This window comes from Vespa velutina, chromosome 17 (genome assembly GCF_912470025.1).
Source record: "Vespa velutina chromosome 17, iVesVel2.1, whole genome shotgun sequence".
Classification (NCBI taxonomy): Eukaryota; Metazoa; Arthropoda; class Insecta; order Hymenoptera; family Vespidae; genus Vespa; species Vespa velutina.
In genome coordinates this window covers 1,761,818-1,784,317 of record NC_062204.1, presented here as the reverse complement: position 1 = coordinate 1,784,317, position 22,500 = coordinate 1,761,818, and the positions used below count along the sequence as shown (strand labels likewise).

The window sequence follows — 22,500 nt, the reverse complement described above, 5'->3', positions numbered from 1 at the left end:
AAAACAATAAAAGTATTATCATTTACATATGTATAAGATATGTATAAGTGTGATGATAATTATATATCGAGTATTCAAATACATATTTACTACCTTTTTTATGGGTGTATATATGTACATCTGTATACGTGCGTATGTTTGTATGTGTTGCGTTAAATTGTCTTCTGTTCAATTATTAATTTAAAGTATTCTTTTCTTTTCTATTTTTTTTTTTTTTTGTAAATTTAATTTAACGTCAAATTATTTATTTTATATATATATATATATATATTTTTTTTTTAATTAAGAAATTTAATTTAACACTAAATAGTACCGTTTATATTATATATGATTATATATATATATATTTATTATTATTTTTTTAAGTTAATTAATTATTAATATTATTATTATTGTATATAAACATCTATTTGGTAAAAATAATTTGTTAAAAGGCTAAAATTTTCATGGAACCCATTATTAATTATTATATCTATTGTATAATAATTATTATATTTATTGTATAATATTATTTTTTTTTAATTAATATCTATTATTATTATTATTATTATTATTATTATTATTATTATTATTATATTTCTTTTGTGTGATAATTTTGAGAGAAGTTAAATTTTCATGCAACGAATGTCTAAGTATTCATACATACATACATACATACATATATATATATATATATATATATATATATATATATATATATATATATATATAAGTAAAAATAATAAGCATGAATACTTATATATATAATCATTAAATCATATATATAAATATTCATAGTTATTATTCATACTAAATATCCATACTTATTAAATCGACATAGATACTCGGTTATTCTTTAAATATTACTATTATTATTAAGTACTATTATACATTATTATTAATATTATTATTATTATTATTATTATTATTATTATTATTATTATTATTATTATTATTATAATTATTATTATTATAATTATATAATACTTCTTCGAAAAATTTAACAATTAATTCGAAACGTTTAATGCGCCATTGTAAGTTTTAACAAGTTTAAAAAGGAAAATTCAAAACTATAACGATGGAACATTTTAAAGTGAAAAAAAAAGAAAAAATATAAAAAACGAGGAAGAGAAGAAGAGTCCAACGATTAATGGACTTCTTCTTTTCACGACGATGTTTTTCTTCATTTCTAAAGTGCAGTTTCTAAAGGGACGACTATTTTTGGACGTATGGTAGAGGTGATTTACACAAAAGAACACGAGAGAGATAGATAGAGATAGAGATATAGAGATAGAGAGAGAGAAAGAGAGAGAGAGAGAGAGAGAGAGAGAAGACAGAAAACGATGCATGTTGTGTTTCCTACAGAATGTAAAGAAAAATTTACAGCGGCATTGATGTTAGACCAGGCGAGAAAACAATTTGATAGAAACGAGTAAAAATTGCTAGGAGACAATTTGACATATTTTAAAATTACTATTATTTTCACTCTACTTACTATCTTTTATTATTTTTTTTTTTTTTTCATTTTCTTTGTGTGTGTGTGTAAAAGTATCTACATGTATCTTATAAGGAAAAAAAAGGAATGGCAATAATATTAATTTTCATTTTATTTTTACGAGGGAGATAATTTAATTTTTCGTATTTCTTTAAAATAAGAATAATAATGTGATATAATAAAATATTATAATAATAATAATAACGATATAAAATAATACAAATGTAATAATAATTATGATATAACGAAATAATAGTGATTTGGTATATATTATTATTATTTTTATTATTAGTATTATTATTATTGTTATTGCTGGTATTGTCGTTGTTATTATTATTATTATTATTATTATTATTATTATTATTATTATTATTATTATTATTATTATTATTATTATTATTATTATTATTGTTATTATTATTATTAATGTATGCAATAATAAAAATAGTGTTTAATTATTACATTTTAGTATATCATTATTAATATACTTTTATAATATTAATATACTCTATCATTATAATATGTATTATACTATATAGTTTTAATGTACTATTACTAAATTACAGTACTATTATATAAAATATACTTAATAGTAATTTTTTTACAATATAGATAATAATTCAATATATTATTATTATTATTAAGATAGTAATTAAAAAAGAAAAGTATGAATTAGTTCAAACATATACTATCCATGTAAATTAATTGATAGGTATATAAATTACAAAAAAAACTTTTATTTTTTTCTTTTCTATTTTTCTTTTTTTTTTTTTTTTTTTTTTTTTTTTAATGAATCAATTTATCATAAAAAAGAAAAAGAAAAAGAAAGATAAATGACGTCAGTCATGAATCATTAACAATAGATACATCCCACATTCATTGAAATGATAAATCTAATTCGACGAAATAAGATATGTGATATAAAAAAAAAAAAAGAAAAAAAAAAAAATAAATAAATAAATAAATAAATAAATAAACAAATAAATACAATAACAGAAATAAAAACAGAAACGAACAAAACAAAGAATAAATAAATCTGAATCCAGGAATGGAATGGTCGATGGAATGGCAGCTATTTGAGGGGTACATCATGATGACCATTAAAGAGAATGAGAGAATGAGAGAAAGAGAGAGAGAGAGAGAGAGAAAAAGGATCAATAGAGCGAGAAAGAGGAACATCGATCTTTCTTCTAACGAGATGTTGTTGCATCTGTGTCGTCCCAACTTCAGCCCTACTAACATTGGCCCCTATCAACAAAAATCTCGAAAGTTTTAACGTAGATATGACGTTCGATACGTCATTTACGCTTGACTACCATAATTTATAACGTCTATGGTAGTTTATCCCAGGATACATGTCGAATCATTTTTGATATATATGACATATACATACATACGTACGTACATCCATCCATCCATACATATTTATATATATAAAATATATATATATATATATATATATATATATATATATATATATATGTAATAGTTCGAATAAGATATTACAAATGAAATTTATGTGTAAAAAAACAAAAAAAAATGGAAATATTTCTATCTCGAAATTGTTAGAAAATTATTTATATTTATTATTATTATATTATAAACATTTAAATAAATATATGTATATATACCATTTAAAAATATTACATATACATATATACATATGTGTATATATATATATCATACTTTTAATTTATAAATATATATACTGTTTATCATTTATATATCATCCACTTCTCTCTCACTCTCTCACTCTCTCTCTCTCTCTCTCTCTCTCTCTCTCTCATCTACTTTATTCTAAGATTTTTTACGTCCTTGTAAATTCTCGCATTATAGTCGACTCGAGTTTTATACTCTTCTCTCTCTCTCTCTCTCTCTCTCTCTCTCTCTCTCTCACTCTCTCTCTCCCACTCGTTTTTTCTTTTATCTTTATCTATCCATCTCTTTTTAACATTCTTTCTAAGACAGAAAAGAACGCTCATACGTAATGGATATTTAGAGGCTCGTTAACGATGAAAATAAGTTTGTATGGTATATCCGTTTTCAAAGTTACGCACGTTACCTTCTCGACGTAATTGTAAAATATTTCCTATAATCAAGCTCTAAGTTATGCGTTCGTTGAAAATTCTAAATGAACGATAATTAATTATCAATTCCACACATGTGTCCTTTCGTCTCTCTCTCTCTCTCTCTCTCTCTCTCTCTCTCTCTCTCTCAAACCTATAAAAAATGGGCCATTTCATTAATTTCCATACCAATAGAAATGGGATGGATTTGAAGGAGACTTTTTCTCTCTCTCTCTCACTCTCTCTCTCTGTCTGCTTTTTTTTATCATTTTTGTGACTTTTTACTCAAAAAAAAAAAAAAAAAAAAGAAAAAAAAAAAAAAAAAAAAAAAAAAAAAAAAAAAAAACCGGGAATAGCCCGAGGTATATGAATCTTTTCTGGAAACGCTGGTTTTTTATTTATTTTTTGTTTTCTTTGGTTTTTTTTTCCCCCACGGAATTAAAAGAGGACCTTTGAAATAATTTTACGACTATGGATAAACGAGAGAAAATGGAGAAAGAACAGATTGGGAAAGAAATGTAAAAAGACGAAAAAAAGAAGAAGAAGAAGGAGGAGATAAAAGTAGAAAAGATGAAAAAATTAATTTATGCATTTGTACAAATATTTCTTAACAAATAATTTATTTATGAGGTTTTCTATTTTTTCCGCAACATTTTTGTTTCACGTGGCTGCTTAATCTCTTTAAATTTATGCAACTACATGAAATCGTATTTTCATCTTAATAATATATTTAATAATAGATTAATAATTGTATATTATTCTATAACGTGAATTAATTATCATTAAAAAGATATAATAGAATGTTATATATTTTTAATATAATTTAATAATAATTTTGAATGTATATTATTAATATATGTATATATATATATATATATATTATTATAAATAATAATAATATACGTATAAAAAATAAATGATAGTATGTAATAATAATAAATACTAATTAAAAAATAATATCAGTATATATAGATATACTACCAATTACAAAAAAAAAATAATAATAATAATAAATATATCACAGTTCTCCTAGATTACTCAAAAAAAAAAAAAAAAAAAAAAAAAAAAAAAAAAAAGCAAACAAACAAAACAGAACAAAACAAAACAAAAACAAAAACAAGAAAGAAAAGGAAAATAAGAAGGAAAAGAAAAAGAAAAACAAAAAGAATCACAAGTTGTTCTTAGAAATTATACAAAGAAAAAAAGAAAAAAGAAAAAAAAAAAGATAAATAAATGAATAAATAACTAAAGAAAGAAAGAAAGAAAGAAAGAAAGGAAACGAGCAAACCAACGTAACAAAATATAAAACAAAAATGAGAAAGGAAGAAATAAAAGAAAAGAAAAATGGATACGAAATTGTTAATGAAAATTCTAAATAAGAAAATGTTAAAAATAATGAATGCGAATAATCGAGAGCAATCGATACGACGACGAATCCCTTAATCTCATCGGTTATATAAAGTTACCGATTATTATCAGAATGAGCTCGTAAAATTTCTTAAATAATTCGTATAATTCGATTTTAAGTAATATCGTATTTTAGAACGTTATACTACGTATAATAATCTATAGGAATGAACATTTTGAGTATGGAGTACGGGTACGAATTTGAACGCGCGTATTAAACGCATAGTTATGCGGACCAAAGTTCCAAGTCCCAACCGTTCCAGAGAAATGCCGACACGGGACACGGGACGAGACGTGGAGGGGAGGTAGGAATCGAATGAGAAATCGCGATATGACAGGGAGACAGGGAGACAGACAGACAGACAGACAGACAGACAGACAGACAGATAGACAGACAGATAGCTAGGTTCAAACGTCGTCGTTCCAGAGAACAGTCTGCTAATATCCGAGAAATTTCATTGCACTCACGTACCCTGCACCCAAAGGGATCTAAATCAATGTCCCGTATTTCTCCTCCATTTATGAGAATTTATCTATATGTATATCTATGTGCATGTGTGTGTGTGTCCTGTATGTGTGTGTCTTATGTGTGTGTGTGTCCTGTATGTGTGTGTCCTATGTGTGTGTGTGTCCTGTGTGTGGACCAACGGTATACCCATATGTCCAATAGCTAAAGTAATCTACTGGTACGTGATGACAAAGCATGATCAACAATTGATTTCTTTTTTTCTCCCCTCCCTCCTTTTTTTTTTAATTTTTCTTTCCCCTTTTATCTCTCTCTCTCTCTCTCTCTCTCTCTCTCTCTCTCTCTCTCTGTCTCTCTCTCTCTCGCTCTGTCTTTTTTTATTTCCCGTCCTTTTTTTCTTCTTCCTTGTTTTCTTTTTTTTTTGCTCTTTTTCTAGCCTTTTTCTTTTTTTTTTTTTCTTTTCCTTTTTTTCGATACTCCAACCTCTCAATTTTTCTCCCTCTAGTATCTCTTCTATCCGTTCGTCCTACTATCATTGCTCTTTTCTTTTTTCTTCTTCTTTTTTTTTGCTCCTTTCTCGTCCTTCTTTTTCTCTTTTTTTCTTGTGTTTCTGTATTTTCTTTTTTTTCTTTTTTCTTTTTTTTTCTTTTTTTTTCTTTTTAACTTGTCTCTTCTCTTCGAAATACCAACAACAATCGTCCTACGTACGTACCATCGAACGAATCTACTATCTACTCCCACCTCCTCCCAGCTTCCCTCCCCCAATCATTGTGTATATCTCATTGGTGTATATATATATATATATATATATATACACACGAATAGATGCGGAAACTTGTTAAATTTTATCCGACAGAGTGGATACAGTGTTCGTATCAGTTCTTTTATTTCTCTCTCTCTCCCTCTTTCTCTCTCTCTCTCTCACTCTCTCTCTTTCTCTCTTTCTGTCTCTTTCCTTCTTAAAACATCGTCGTTCATATTGTTTCGAGATTTATAAAAAAACAATTTATTTGTATTTTACGTTATCATTTTTTCTCGAATTTTCTTCTTTCTCTTTTTTCTTGTTCGCTTCGTTTCTTTGATTTATTTCCTTTTTTGTTTTTGTTTCTTTGGGTCTGTTTTTTTTTTCTTTTTCTTTTTTTTTTTTTTCTTTTTTCTTTTCTTTTTTAAATCCGTCCTTTCGTGAACAATAATATTTATGAAAAAGATATTAAAAATTTTCGATCGAATCATATTTCTAATTTAATAAAACAATTTATTTCTATCTTGCCTTTTTCTTTATCCTTATGTTTCTCTCTTTTACTTTTTATTCCCTTTTTCTTCTACGATCGTAGAACTTTTATATGTTAATAATATTTTAATTATTAGTTAATTATTTCCTACTAATAGATTATGAATCTTTTATTAAATATCTTGCAAATGTCAGTTATTAAAATTGAACGGAACGAAAGTGATATTAATTCCAACTATGAAATCGTTGATTAATATTCTTCAAAGAGAGAAAGAGAGAGAGAGAGAGAGAGAGAGAGAGAGAGAGAGAGAGAGAGAGAAAGACAGAAATACATATATACGTACATAAGTACATATATACGTACATACATAAATTAATATAGATATACTTTTAATGTATAATTGCTTTCCCTTGAATTTGCAAATATTTACGAGAATTAAATTCCTTTCCTGCAAAATTTGATATTTTCGATAAATAAAACAGAAAAAATGTAAAAGATTTTCTTTAAGACTCCATTATCATATATTATATTATATTACATTAATATTTTATTTATATTATATAATAACAATATAATATATATACATATATATATATATATATATATATATGTATGTGTACATCTATATATATATACATATATACATATATATAAATTATTTAACAATTGTCATAGTAAGTAACAACAAAAAATTTTATACAACTTCGTCGTATACGATAATAAAGGAAATATTTATTAATTAAAATTCGTCGATAGATAATGTAATATTTTAATTTAAATAATTCACTGAAAATTATTTTGTAATAATAATAATAAAAAGAAGAAGAAAAAAAATAAGAATAATAATAATAATTTATCGTACAATGAAATAAATGAGACAAAGAGAAAAAGGAAGAGAGAGAGAGAGAGAGAGAGAGAGAGAATGAGAGAGGGAGGGAGAGAGAGAGAAATGGATAAAGAAAAATTTTGATTACATTTCGAACGATCACCATTTGCCCGAGGCGACTTATTCGAACCACAGTATTAAACGGCCAATAAAGTCAGCCCCAATTAAGTACATACTGATTATATCGTGGCACGTGACTTGCTTAATCGTATATTTCATAAGTTACTACGTGAATCACCACGTCAATATTATTCGGTTCTTACATTATGAGTTCATAAATTTTTATTGAATGAAATTAGAAGAAAAAAAAAAAAAAAATAAAAAAATAAAAAAAGAAAATTAGTCACTTTACCCACACTCGCACTATATATGAACACATAAAAACAAAAAAAAAAAAATTGTACGACTTCATTTAGACATTTTTATAAAGACAAAAAAAGAAAAGAAAAACGAAATAAAGGGATGTTTTATTCTATAGACACAAAAAAAAAACATTTATTCGTAATTGAAAAGGAAAAAAAGGAAAAAGAAAAGAAAATTATTATACGATTTGATTAGAGTGAAAAAAGAAGAGAAAAAAAAAAAAAGAGAATGGAAAGAAACAATTGATCGAAAAAACTCGATAATAATAAATAAGCAATATTTCTTTTTTTTAACCTTCGTGTGCACAAATAATCGTTTGTTTAAGTTTAAGAAAAGATCAAAAAACAAAAAATCAAAAAACAAAAACAATCCGTGTGACTTTATTTGTCCTTATTTCTTTTTCTTTTTCTTTTTTCAGATTTCAATCGAAGATCACAATCGAAGTGACGGAAGTGACGATAAAAAAAGAAAAGAAAAAGAAGAAGAAGAAGAGGAAGAAGAAGGAGAAGAAGAAGGAGAAGGAAAAAAAGAAAAAGGAAGTAAGGAAGGAAGGAAAAAAATCTCCCTAAGACCTAGGGAATATCTGGAGAATAATTACTATAAAAAATAATCGTTGAAAATTCATCATATTTATAAGTCGTATAATTCTTGAAAAACGTTCGAATAATTATTATTCAAATCCAGTGTCTCTCATTTGTAAAATAGAGCTCGTGAAAAATTTTGTCTTGAAATAAATTGAGGATGGGGTGGGGAGGTGTATTAGGAGGGAAAGGGAGAAGGCGGCCCGTATCGTCAATGAAATTTCATAAATATAATAATAATAATAGTAATAATAATAATAATAATAATAATAATAATAATAATAATAATAATAATAATAATAATAATAAACCAGGTGTCATGAGCAAACAAAAAAATGTAAAATAAAAAAAAAAGGAAAAGAATAGAAAGGAAAAAAAAATTAAAAGAAAGAGAAAAAAGAAAAAGGAGGGGAAAGAAAAGAAAAGAAGTAACAAAAAAAAAAATATATATATATATATATATATATAAGAAGAAGAAGAAGAAAAAAATTCAACTACGAAATTCATCGAGTACTTATAGTATAAACTCATGTATTTTCTGTATGTATGTGTGCGTTTATGTATATGTGTAAATGTGTATATATTCTTGTATGTGTGTATGTATGTGTATATGCACAAATGCGGTATGGATGCATAATATTCAATAACTAAACGATCTCTCTCTCTCTCTCTCTCTCTCTTAAATCTTTTAATGATGTATTCGTTCAATTAAAACAAGTAAAAAATAAATAAATAAATAAATAAATAAATAAATAAATTATTAAACAGTACAACATTAAATTGCTTCACGAATTTCGATACGGGATTTGTGAGTCGAATAAAACGTACCCTCTCCCACGAAAATAAAATTGTATATTTTATCGACTAAGCGATCTTATATTTAAATAAGCCCCGAGGAATTAATGGTACATTATGTATATAAGGTGGCTTATGAAGAATTTCCACAGTTAAGGGGAAAAAAAAAAAAAGAAGAAAAGGAAAAAAAAGAGAAAAAAAAACAAAAATAAAAAAGAATGAAAGAAAGAAGAAAATAAAAAAAGAACAGGAGACGAACAATCGTATATTGCAAGAGTAACAAGAGTAACAAGAGTAACAAGAGAATTTCTTTTTATTCGTGCTCGTTATTATGAAATTGACTATGTCAAATTAAATATATTAATATTTATTTATTTATCATTTCTAATATATATTTCTTACATCGTATACGTGTCTATATTTATTTCAATTTAAAAATTATATATATATATATATATATATATATATATATATAAATTTTGTTTTAATTATATATCTTATATTTTAATTTTTCATTATTAAAAAAGTATATCACGATTAACAATATATAAATAAAATAATATAATTTTTATTTAATATGTAATGTATAAATATGTTACATGTACAAGTTTTTTTTCCTTTTTTTCTTTCTTTTAACTATTATACTATTTTTTTTTATTATACTATTTTATTTTATTATTCTAATACTATATATAATAATATATAATATATATATACATAAAGTGTGTATGTATGTGTGTGTATTATAGATTAGAGAGTACTATATTAGTACCGTAGTATAAATTAATATACTATAGAGTATACATATTATAATATAATAATATATTATTAGTGTTATATATTATTAGTATATATAATATACGGTAACCGTAGAGAACATAATGTTTTAAAGAAAAAAAAAATTATTACGAAAAGTAAAAAAATATCCAAACATTCGAATGTAATTATCTCTCATCGAATAATTAAAATATCAATTATTAAATCAAACATCAATATTTTTATCTGAACCTTATAAAATTTTTTTCTCATAGATATTTAATAAAATAAATACATATACATACATACATACATACATACATATATATATACATACATATGTATATAAAAATGATATGAAAGAACAGGATGTGTCAAAAATATTTCTACAATAGAGATTGTCTTTAAAAAAGAAAAAAAAAAAAAAAAAAAAAAAAAAAAAAAAAAAGAAAAAATAAAAAAATAAAATAAAATAAAATCAATTCTTCCTTTCTAGCGATTTTAATTTTTCTTTTTTTCTTTTCTTTTATTTTTTTTTTTCTCTCTCTCTTTTGATTTTACATCATCGTAAGATTGCAAAACGAACGTGTCTAATACTAAGCTATATTAAAACTTCAAGCCTAATCAGAAACCCGACAAGATTTCTCGTTTATCATGGAGTAATTAATTTTGATAAATATACCTTTGTAAGAATTTTTCTTGGCTCATTCGTAAGTATTTTTTTGATTACCTGAAAAAATTTTTTGAATTATCCCCGTGTACGCACACACACATACACACACCTATATACATCTATATACATTTATATATATATATATATATATATAAAGAAGGGAAGAAAAGAACCACATAGGGGGTTCTACCGTTTTATTACGAAATAACCTTGAACGAAAAAGAAAAAGGGGAGGAACGAAGGAGGAAGAAGAAGACCCTATCGAATTAGAAACGGCGTTGTTCTAACGGTAGTAGAGATCTCATTGCCGCTACACAATCAAAAGTATGTACTTACATACATACATAGATACTTCGAATAAGGTCACCTTCTTTCTATTACCACCGGCTGTCGATTCAACTCCCTTACCTTTTCAACCCCTCACCCTTCCCACTCACCTCTAACCCATCTCCCATCTCCCATCACCTATCACCCATCATCCCAGCATCCATATCCATCCCAATCCCAATTCCCTATTCCCATACCTCCTATTCCTTCGTTGTAAGTAAAACGTTGCAAAAAAAAAAAGAAAAGAAAAAAAAGAAAGAGAGAAAGAGAGAGAGGGAGAGACAACAGATCAAAGATGGCGGATAGTATAAAAAACAAAGGACCATTTTTCTTTTCCGATGAATCTTCGAGTTCGATCTCTAAAGAACTAAGAAACATAAAAGTTCCATGAAGAAACCATGAAAACGACTCTAAATGTAAGGCGCGTAACCACAGGAGGATCATTTCGAAAACTTTTGTCTTTTACTTTCGTAATTTCATCCCTTTTCCCTTTTCCTTTCTCTTTCATTCTTTCATTCTTTCATTCTCTCTCTCTCTCTCTCTCCTCTCTGTCTCTCTCTCTCTCTCTCTCGCTATTCATCTTTTTTATCGTATTATCAACGAATCATGTATTAAAAGATTTAACTAACTATAGGTTTGTATATGTATGTATGTGTATGTGTGCGCGCATCTCTAAAGTTACTTTAATAGAGATATTCTTTAGGCTAACTTTGGCCGTTATTATAACTTTATTAAAGGGACTAGAATACTAATCTTAATTGTCCGATTTTCTTTTTCTTTCTTACGTCTTCCTTTCTTTTTTTCCTTTTTCAAGGCCGAGGGCGAGAAATTAAAAGAGAATTATTATGAGGATTGTAACGATATTATTTGTCGTTTCGTATGATGAAAAATTATGACGATCTGACGATCTTGCATCTCTTTTTTTTCTTTTTCCTCTTTATTTTCTTATGGGAAAAGGAGAAAAAAAAGAAGAAAGAATCACGATTATCCTACGCTTTTTCAAATCGTAAAAGAATCATAATTGTCTAAATTTACGTTTAAAACGAAAAAAAAGAAATATCATCAATAAACATTTCGAGTAACTTTATGTATTAAAAAAAGTATATAATTATACATCAATAATTATATATTACGTTAATGATTATGTATTAAAAAAAAAAAGAAAAAAAAAAAAAATACAAGGAACAAAAAAAAACAAAAAAGAGAAAAAGGAGAAGAAGAAAATATTAAGTGCGTTTCTTTTGTTTTTAAATAATTTTTTTTTTTTTCCTTTAATAAAATGGAAATCTATTAACGTAAAGTAGTAAAATAAATTATAAAACACATATACATATATTTTACTTGAGAATAATATGTATATTAAAAATAATAGTTTTATTCGAAATCAATTTGTTAGGCACATTTAATTACACGTGCAACAATGTTTCTTTATTTAATACAAAAAAAGAAAAAAAAGAAAAAAGAAAAAAAAATAAAGACAATACTTAAAATTTATACAATACATCGAAAAGTAAAGAATTTCATATAAAAATTAATTTCCCTATTTATATTATTATTATTATTAATAAACATTTTTCATTCCTTAGATTTCTTTCCTTTTTTTTTTTATTTTTTTTTTTCTTTTTTTTTTTTTTTTTTTTAGATTTTCAACGTCCTTCGTATTTTCAAATGTCCTACTTTCTTGTGATTCATCCTTCTCTCTATATCATGTATATTAAATATTGTATATAAATATATATATATATATATTGCATAATGTATACATACATACACATATACATATATCGTGTATATGATGTGACTTTTTCATAGGAATGGAAACGCGAAAAAAGAGAATATGCTTAGAGAAATCATCGATCACCATTTTATTGCTATTTCCTCTCTTATCGAAGATTTGTTTGCTCATGATATCTCGTTGATATCTATTTCGTAAATAACATGATGCAAGAGAGAGAGAGAGAGAGAGAGAGAGAAAGAGAGAGAGAGAGAGAGAGAGAGAGAGAAAGGGAAGATGAGAAAAAAATCAAAACACGAAGACTCGTAGCTCTGCTATTTATGTTTACCAAAGGAATGCGGAATACAATCTTTAGTTTTTATTTTTATCGACGTAGTTCAAAGCATTTTGAAAAGCTTATGAAAAGTTCCCGAAGCTTCGTGAAACGACAGCCGTCGCTTTGCTTTTAATATCCTTCGACCTTGTCGATTTCTTTTACGTCTTTGACAACACTTAATACTCTTTCCCATTTCTTATTATCCTTTTCTTTTCCTTTTCCTTTTTTCTTTCTTTCTTTCTTTCTTTCTTTCTTTCTTTCTTTCTTTCTTTCTTTCTTTTTTCTTTCTTTCTTTTTTTTTTTTTTTTATTTTCTATCCTTCTCACGGTTTCATATTTCTTTTCTCATTTTTATTTATTGATTTATATATTTATTCTTTTTCTTGTTTTTTTTTTTCTTTTCTTTTTTGTTAGTGTTATTTATTTATTTTTCATTATTTATTTAAACACGTAAATAAAGAAAGAAACGATTGTTCGTAATAATTCATGTTTTCTTTCTCTATTACACATTGCAATTGAATATTTTCGAAATCGATTAGAAACTTTTGTCTACGTCTAAGAACTTTTTTCCCACCCGATATATACATATATATATATATATATATATATATATATATATACATATATATAATATAAGGAAGACAAATTATTATTAAAATTTACATACATATGCTATAAGAGAAACAAGTGCATCGTATTATTATTAAATTACATGTAAAAGTAGTTGCATAAAAACGATAACAACAACGATAAAAACAAGAATAAGAAGCAAAATGCGTTGTGAAAAATTTAATATTTATCATGCACATCCGATATAAAGTGAAGAGAAACAATAGGACCGAGTGATGATGCTATGAAACTATTGTACTTTTCATTTTTTCCTCTCATTTTTTCATATAATAAACTCTCAACAAATTCAGAAACTTTATCATAAAAAAAGGAAAAAGAATGAAAAAGGAAAATTAATTACAACGTAGATAACTTCCTTAATATAAATTTATAATATTACTAATCAACAATTAAGTAAATACTTTAGACGAAATATAAAAATAAAATAATCTTTTAATTAAAATTTCATTAATAAATATAAAAATTTAATAATATTAAAATTATAAATATATATACATATATGAGGCATAAAATCATAGAATGAATTTATGTCTCATGTATATAACGACGTGTACACCAAATATACACGTTTGTACAATCAATATCATACTCGACGATATTTAATCAGACGTTTTGAACGTATACGAACGAGTAAAATTCATATCTACAATACCATACGAATTTGTATAATTTATATTTCTACCGCAAACTCGATTTCGTACGAAATATCACGTAATGCAATATCTCATTTTAATTGTAATTAACATTAACAAATTGTACGATTCCGATAATTAACGTCAAATTTAAATCACGAATTTTAATTATTTCATTTTTATTATATGACGCTTCGTAAAAAAATTTAATTGTAATCCTTGAATTGTGTCCATTGAAAATTATGCCTTTTTGTTCCTTCTTTTTTGATCTGTTTATAACTTTCTTTTATTTTTCGTTTTGTTTTTTTTTTTTTCTTTTTCTATCTCTTACGCGGAAATTTTCGAAAATTTACATTAATACGATAACATAATCTCTGTTTTCATTTGCTCTCCTTAAATACTCATCATAATAAAACAATGAAACCTTCAAAAGTATGAAAATATATCATCCAATCGTTTTTCATTTTTCCTTTTTATTTCTTAGTTAAAAATATTTGAAAAATTAACATGCTGCGATAACATAACCTCACTTTTCACTTACACTGTTTAAATAATCATTGTAATGATACAAACAAACTTTCAAACTATGAAAATGAATCATCAAATCATTTCCTTATTATATTTCATACACGAGAATTTTCCAAAATTAATATACTTCGACAACATAACCTCAATTTTCAATTATCATTTAAACAATTGTCATAATAAAACAATCGAACCTTCAAATTAAATAACATGGATATTATTCTCTTCTCTTCTTTTTTTTTCCTTATAATTTCATACACGTAAATTTTCATAATTTAAGCTTGCTGCGATAACATAACCTTAAATATTTGAATTAAGATAATCTATCGTTAAATTGTTGAACAATTATTTAATTTCTTTATTTTATTTTATTCTACTTTTTCTGTTTTTCCTTTCTTTCAATTGTTTTTGACACAGAAAGAAAGGAACTTTTAGAAATAGACGATAATTAAGTTTAAGGAAAAGAGAAAAAAAAAAGAAAGAAAAAGAAGCAAAACTAAAACCCAATATCATAAAATCGATCCAACCAAGCAATCTTTCACATTCTGCTAACATAAAAGGAATATAACGGTCGTTTGAATTCAACAGAGCGTCATTTAAGAGCATTCGTAATCCTTCGACCAAAATTAACGCGAATATTCTTTCGAGCTGTCCTCGCGTCAAAAGCTCTCCGACTGTTATTTCCGTTTAAAGCTATGACCATTTCCTCTCTCTCTCTCTCTCTCTCTCTCTCTCTCTCTCTTTCTCTCTCTCTCTTTCTCTCTCTCTCTCTCTCTCTCTCTCTCTTTCTCTCTCTCTCTCTCTTTCAATTAAATGAGAAAAAAAAAGAGAAAAGAAAGAGACAGAGAAAGAAAAAGAGAAAAAAAAGAGGACAAAAATATTACGAAGGTTAACGACGAAAGAAGACAAAACGAGGTAAAGAGAAAGAAAAATAAAAAGCAAAGAGAAAAAACAAAGACATAAAAGAAAATGGCTGCCCTTATTCGCTTCCATAGCCATATATGAATTTAACGAAAACATCAGGACAATAGTGGTGATGATGGCGGTGACCATGGTACTGGTAACGTAATCTCATCTTGTAGTACCTCCTCATTCGGCCTTTTTCATCGATCCAATATGCATGTATGACTAGAGAGAGAGAGAGAAAGAGAGAAAGAGAGAGAGAGAGAGAGAGAGAGAGAGAGAGAGAGAGAGTACGGTAAGTGTATTACAGTTTTACATTAACCGTTAATAGTTTGCACGTCACGTAATTTCCGATTGAAGTTTCAAACAAAGTATATATGTATATACTCTTTATGAGGACGCTTTTAACTTTTTCTTGCCTCTATTTATCTGTCTATGCATTTATATACGTATATAATGTATTTATACATTTATTTATTTATATGCGAGAATAGAAAAATAAAGGTGATTTAAAAAAAAAAAAAAAAAAAAAAAAACCCTCGTGTAATTAATATTTGATCGTGAACGTTTTTATTAACGTCATTGATTTATATAGAGATACCCTTACTCGAGTCAAAAAATATTTATTTTGTATCAATTAATTTGTCTGACCTTGAAGTACAATCAATTAAATAATTTTTTTATTTTTTATTTTTTTATATGATTTCGTATTCAATTACAATTGATTACTGACTTTAATTTTTTCAAGCATACACTACATGTATGTGTGAGTGTATAAGTACACACATATATATATATATATATATATATATATATATATATATATATTGATCAAATAGTATGCAATTGTTTTAATCAAATTAACTTTTAATTAAATTCTTTCGAGTAATTAATTTATTTGTAAGAATGTAAAAATTTTTTTTATATATAATCTCTTTTTAATTTGTCGATTAATTTGTGTCTTGTTTTTTCTTTTTTCTTTTTGTTTTACTAATCAATTTTATAATAAACATATATATATATATATATATATGTGTGTGTGTGTGCCTTTCATAAAAATTTTCGAGTACTATTTTAATAAAACGTGACTACAGTTAAATATCTAATCTTAAATATTTCGAATAATTAATTACTTTTGGAAAAATATAACATTTTCTTTTCGAATTTCTTTTTAATATATAAATCAATTTATCGCGTTATTGCAAATGGCACTTTATAACACATAAATACATACATACATATAACATACGTATAAATGTTTAATCAAATTAACAAAAATAGTAGTGATTTTAAGAAATTAGCAAAAGTAGTATTAATTTAATTAAACGTACAATTAATAAATATCTAATGTGTTCATTAATTAATTTTTAATGTAAACAGAAATTTTTCATATAACCTATCAATTAATCTATCATTTTGTTGTAACATTTTTGACGTATGCGTGCATACGTACACACAAATTCGTAATCACTCGACAGTTGTATTTAAAACCGAGGGAAGAAAAAAAAGAAACAAAGAAAAAACAAAAAAAAAATGAAAAAAAATTTTTGAAAGATGTGTAAAAAAAAGAAAATAACGAAAATGTGTAGAATCTGTAGTTACTTCTTCCGTAACTTAAACAATTATTTTCTTTTCTCTTTCTCTCACTTTCTTTTTTTTTTCTTCTTTTTTTGATGAAGCAAGACTTAGGAACAATTAGAGTCGGCATAAAAAAGTTTTCTCAGTGAGAAAGTGAGAATTACACGAATCCCTAATAATAATAATAATAATAATAATAATAATAATAATAATAATAATAATAATAATAATAATAATAATAATAATAATACCATAAGGGATGAAAGAACATTTACTCGACTGAAAAATATTCGTTTCCTTTTCCCTTCTTCTTTTCAATTTGTTTTCTTTTCCTAATCCGTATTCTCATTTTCGGTAAATGATATAAAACGAGTAAACTTTTCGCGAATGAGAAATCTCTCATTTCAATTTCTCTCTATTTTTTTCTCTCTCTCTCTCTCTTTTCTTTTTTTCTTTTTCCCGTATTACATTGCGCAACTCAGTACCGAATTAAATTCCAATGTTTCCATTGTAAAATAGAATTAAATTATTAACTCAATTCTCATGGTTTACGAAATTCCCGTAAATTCGTTTTAAAAGCTATACACAAGTTAATCAACCTAACACATACATACATACATATCAGAGAGAAATAATATTTGAAAATTAACAGGATATTCACATTTATAATCTTATGTTTTTGAGGTTAGTATTATATGTTCAAAGAGATACGACAAACTTCTATTCTAAAAATATATATATATATATGTATATATATTTCAATTGAATTAAAAATTGTATAATTACAATAAAAAGGATAAAACAATTTTTCATTCCATTTCTTTGTCTTTTTTAAAGTTAAAATTTAAAAATGAATATCGTTTTAAATGATAATATTTGTATCATCTATTTGATTCGTTATCGAACAATCGATTGATCGATCGATCGATCGATAATATAACGTTTGTCAATATCTTTTTTCGTTTTGTTTTAATTCGACTTCGTCAATAAGATAGGAAATGCAATAGAAAATGCAAATAACGTTAAAGCTACGAACCATGTGGAGAGTTTGCGAGATTAACCAAATCGTAAGCATAGTCATAGACCACATCAGATAGCGTGTAACGATGGTTTGAAATAAGTTGAAAGCACTACAACTTTAATTACACCATCTTTGTGAGCAAGTAGTGAAGCGTAAAGTTTCCTTTCATATACGAACTGTGTATATATATATATATATATATATATATATATATATATATGCGCATATGCATATTAGAACGTGCCGATATATCTCCTTTCTACACGTATATAATATATGTATATATATATATACATATAATATATAGGTATAAATATATACATGCCATTTTGCAGATAACGTTATAATCGTATCTAACGACGAGTGATAATAATCAAACAAATAATATTAAATATAAATCGGGAATGATTGTCGTATATTACGATAAAAATAATATTTATCGTGCCTAGTATCCTTTCAAATGTGAAAATTAATATTAATTCAATGTAACTAACCTAAAATTATCGTAATTACTAATATACCGTTAATAATTTTATTAGTATAATAATTAATTTCCAGCGAATTAATGTTTAGTATCTAATAAATCTAATCTAATATTATCGTATTAATACAATCATGTATTAATAATTATTTTATTATAATAATTTTATCATAGAGATTAATATTATTTGAATAAATCTAACCTCGAATAACTCGATGACTGATATCGCCCATCGATAATATTGTTATAATAATTTTCTCGTGTTAATTAATGTCAATCGAATAAAGTCCAACGACAAAATTATTATTATTATTATTATTATTATTATTTTACCTCGTAGATATATTTAATACGTACTTTTTAATATTTTTATTATTTAGATAATATTTAATCGTGCAAATTTATCTTAAAAATCATCTCGAATTATCTTACGATTAATATCGATTAAATATCCTTAATAATGCACAAATAAATTTTTTATCTTATAAATAGAATATTTTTATTATTGTTAGAGATAATATTAAAAAAAAAAAAAAAAAAAAAAAAAAAAAAAAAAAAAAAAAAAAAAAAAAAAAAAACTAGTCAAAATATCAAATTCATTGCGAATATCTTAATAATTTTATGATTTAGATGATATAGTTTTAATTTTATAAATATTTCATAAATTATTTATACAATATTATTATTATTATTATTATTATTTTCTAAAAAAGAAAAAAAAAAAGATTGTTTAAAAAATAATAATTACTTGCCCCTATAAGGAAATAATTAAAAGTCGATAATGAGAATTGAAAATAATCGAATTTTTGATCGATTCTAATTAAATCGAAATACCACAATAAACCGGAAACGTTCGTCCTTGGAGTTACGTGAGATTATCAAGGGATGATGGATCAAAGGAATGTAGATCAGTAACCTTGAATTTTCAGTGAACACCACGGAAATTGACTTTTCTATGAGTTTACACGCTTTCTCTGTATAAAACTGAAAGGAAGAGGGTAACGTTCATAAATATCCATTTCGTGGATATTTATCCCGATATAGCGGACTTTAGTTGGCAAAAAAAAAAAAAAAAAATCCACGAAGTTTTCATTTTTGTATCATAATAGCAATAAATATTTGCAATACGATATCGTAAGATGGTACGTGTGATAGTAATTAAATCGAAAGAGAAAAAAAATCATTTAAAGTTGTTCGAAATTAACAATCTCAGAAATAGAAATTTTCAAATTTCGTATCAACGATCCTTTTAAGATTCATTCATCCAGATACGTTCGAAAAGAAACAAAAGAAAAACTTAGAAATTAATTTGTCCTTGGAAAAAGAAGAAAACAATTACCTTATTTCGATGTTAGCCCGACGTCGACGTTTTTAGTTTCGTTCACTGATATTTCCGCGATTCTATTTCGATTCAATTGTTCGATTCGGCCTGTAACGGTCAAAGAATAACTGAATTTTCTTTGTACAAATTCGAATGAAATTCTTTATAAAAATACGAAACTAGAGTCATCTTTAGTGAATTGTATAAAAAAAATATTCACGTCGGTAATATTGCACAGATTTATCGACCGACGACGATCGCTGCAATTTCTCGTTGATTAAAAATAAAACAATAAAATTAACATGAATTCACGTCGATATCATAGATTACTTTTTCAATTCAATATATCGACCGTGAAAAATTTCCTTAATAATAAAACAAATCACAATCGATTTACCGAGTGTAACTTTTAACTACATTTGAACTCGCATAATATCGTAGAGATGGCGCCAGGGTAACAAGTTCATTCTCTCATTCGATCTACGTGGACATCCTTATCGACTAAGATCGTTACATTCGATTGCATGTATGTGCGTATGTGTGTGTACATTGTGTACATATATATATATATATATATCTTTAATGCAGAAGACGAAATAAGAGTTATGGCGAATATAAGAGAAATCGTAGAAGGATTTAAAGATAATTTATCAAATAAATTAAAATCGAATATGAATTTAATTTAACGTAAAGAAAACACGAAGGATTGTCGATGACGAAACTATGTGAAATATCGTACGAAGTAATATAATTCTTCCCTATGGAAACCCTTGAAGTTCTTAAAGGAACACGTGACTGGTCTGTGGCAGTGACGTTTGCAGCCTCTTTCTGACGTTTTCCATACAGTAAACAGCCCAGTAGTGTCTAGTGCATGTAACGGGTATCATTGAAATAGAAAGAAAGCTTTAACATTTTCACGATAATAATCATTTAAAAAGATCTTCGTGATATGTCCATCGAACCGAATCTAGTCTAGTTTCTCTGTTGAATATATTTCTTTTCTTTTTCTTTCTTCTTTCTTTTTTTCAACTTTTACGTAAAAAAAAAAAAAAAAAGAAAAGATTCTCTTCCCACGTGGGGAAAGTGCACGTTGAGACCAATGAGAATTCGAATATTCGGAACAAAACATACACGAACATGACGAAGAAGAACAACGAGGGCTGTGCCTGAAAAATAGAAAGAGAGAGAGAGAGAGAGAGAGAGAGAGAGAAAGAGAACGACAAAGTCGATTGGAGAAAAAAGGAAAGAGAACTATATATATATATAGAGAGAGAAAGAGAGAGATATATATACATATATATATATATATATAGTGTATAAGAGAAAAGAAGACAGAGGCGCCAGTGCCGAAGCTTTATCTTTATTATGCGCCGCTAAAGTGAATTGTCAAGTGAAATCAGAAATGGCTGCCAACGAACAACAACGTAAGGTGAGTATAGGAGTGAGTCGTGACAGAAGTATATTGTTTATACGAATAAAAATGATTGAGAATCGTGGATTGTTAATGAATAAAACTAATAATATCATAAGTTCGTCGTTAAATATATATGCATATATAAACGATTTCATATTTCTTTTTTGATTATATTAAAATACCGCGAAGCACTAAGAGAATATATCTGGTCGTGTGTTTGACTTTGTGTCAAAAGTCAAGCGCTCACGTCGTTATCTCTCTCTCTCTCTCTCTCTCTTTCTCTCTTTCTCTCTCATATACACCCATACGTTCGTCACTCTCTCTATCTCTATCTATCTATCTCTTTCTATCATATCTTTATCTCTCAATCTCTCTCTTTATCTCTCTCTCTCTCTCTCTCTCTCTCTCTCTCTCTCTCTCTCTCTCTCTCTCTCTCTCTCTCTCTCTCTCTCTCTCTCTATCTCTCTTACATTCTGTCCCTCCGTTGGTAACTTTTGTTCAATGGAAAAAACATATTTTCAGTAAAAGTTAAATCGTTAGAATGACTATGATCAACGACGGTTCCATTAGCTGAGGACGAGAATACGTGTCCAACCTTGAAGCTTTTACCTTTTTTTTTTCCTTTTTGTACTTTTTTTTTCTTTTCCTTTTCGTTTTTTTTTGTTTCTCCTACCTCCCACCCCCCTCCTCCCCGTCTCACCCTCGTCGCTGACCCCCTCCCCATCCCCGTCGCACAAGCGAATCTCATTCTTCGACAAGTGATTAAATTACGAAACGAAATCCATTTATTTCGCGCTTTTCTCTCTTATCTTTTCTCTTTTTAATATTCCTTTTTTTTTTTCTTTCTTTCTTTCTTACTTTCTTTCTTTCTTTTTTTCAATCCATTCTATACTATTTGTAATACATACGTGTGTACATG

At 26.1% G+C, this 22,500-nt stretch overlaps 2 protein-coding genes across 6 annotated transcripts in view; both read left to right on the top strand.

Moving 5' to 3' along the window:
• Positions 1–8,415, top strand: part of LOC124954993 (prolactin-releasing peptide receptor-like) — an 81,538-nt gene extending 73,123 nt beyond the window's left edge. For all 5 annotated transcript variants that reach the window (XM_047508740.1, XM_047508737.1, XM_047508736.1 and 2 more), the window contains exon 4: positions 8,313–8,415. The gene's annotated coding sequence lies outside the window, so the exon portion shown is untranslated. The remainder of the gene's footprint in view (positions 1–8,312) is intronic.
• Positions 8,416–20,793: 12,378 nt separating this feature from the next.
• LOC124955126 (HMG box transcription factor BBX) overlaps positions 20,794–22,500 on the top strand; it is a 7,893-nt gene continuing 6,186 nt past the window's right edge. The window contains exon 1 of the mRNA XM_047509074.1: positions 20,794–21,596. Coding sequence (XP_047365030.1) covers positions 21,570–21,596 — 27 coding nt within the window. The 5' untranslated portion in view covers positions 20,794–21,569. The remainder of the gene's footprint in view (positions 21,597–22,500) is intronic.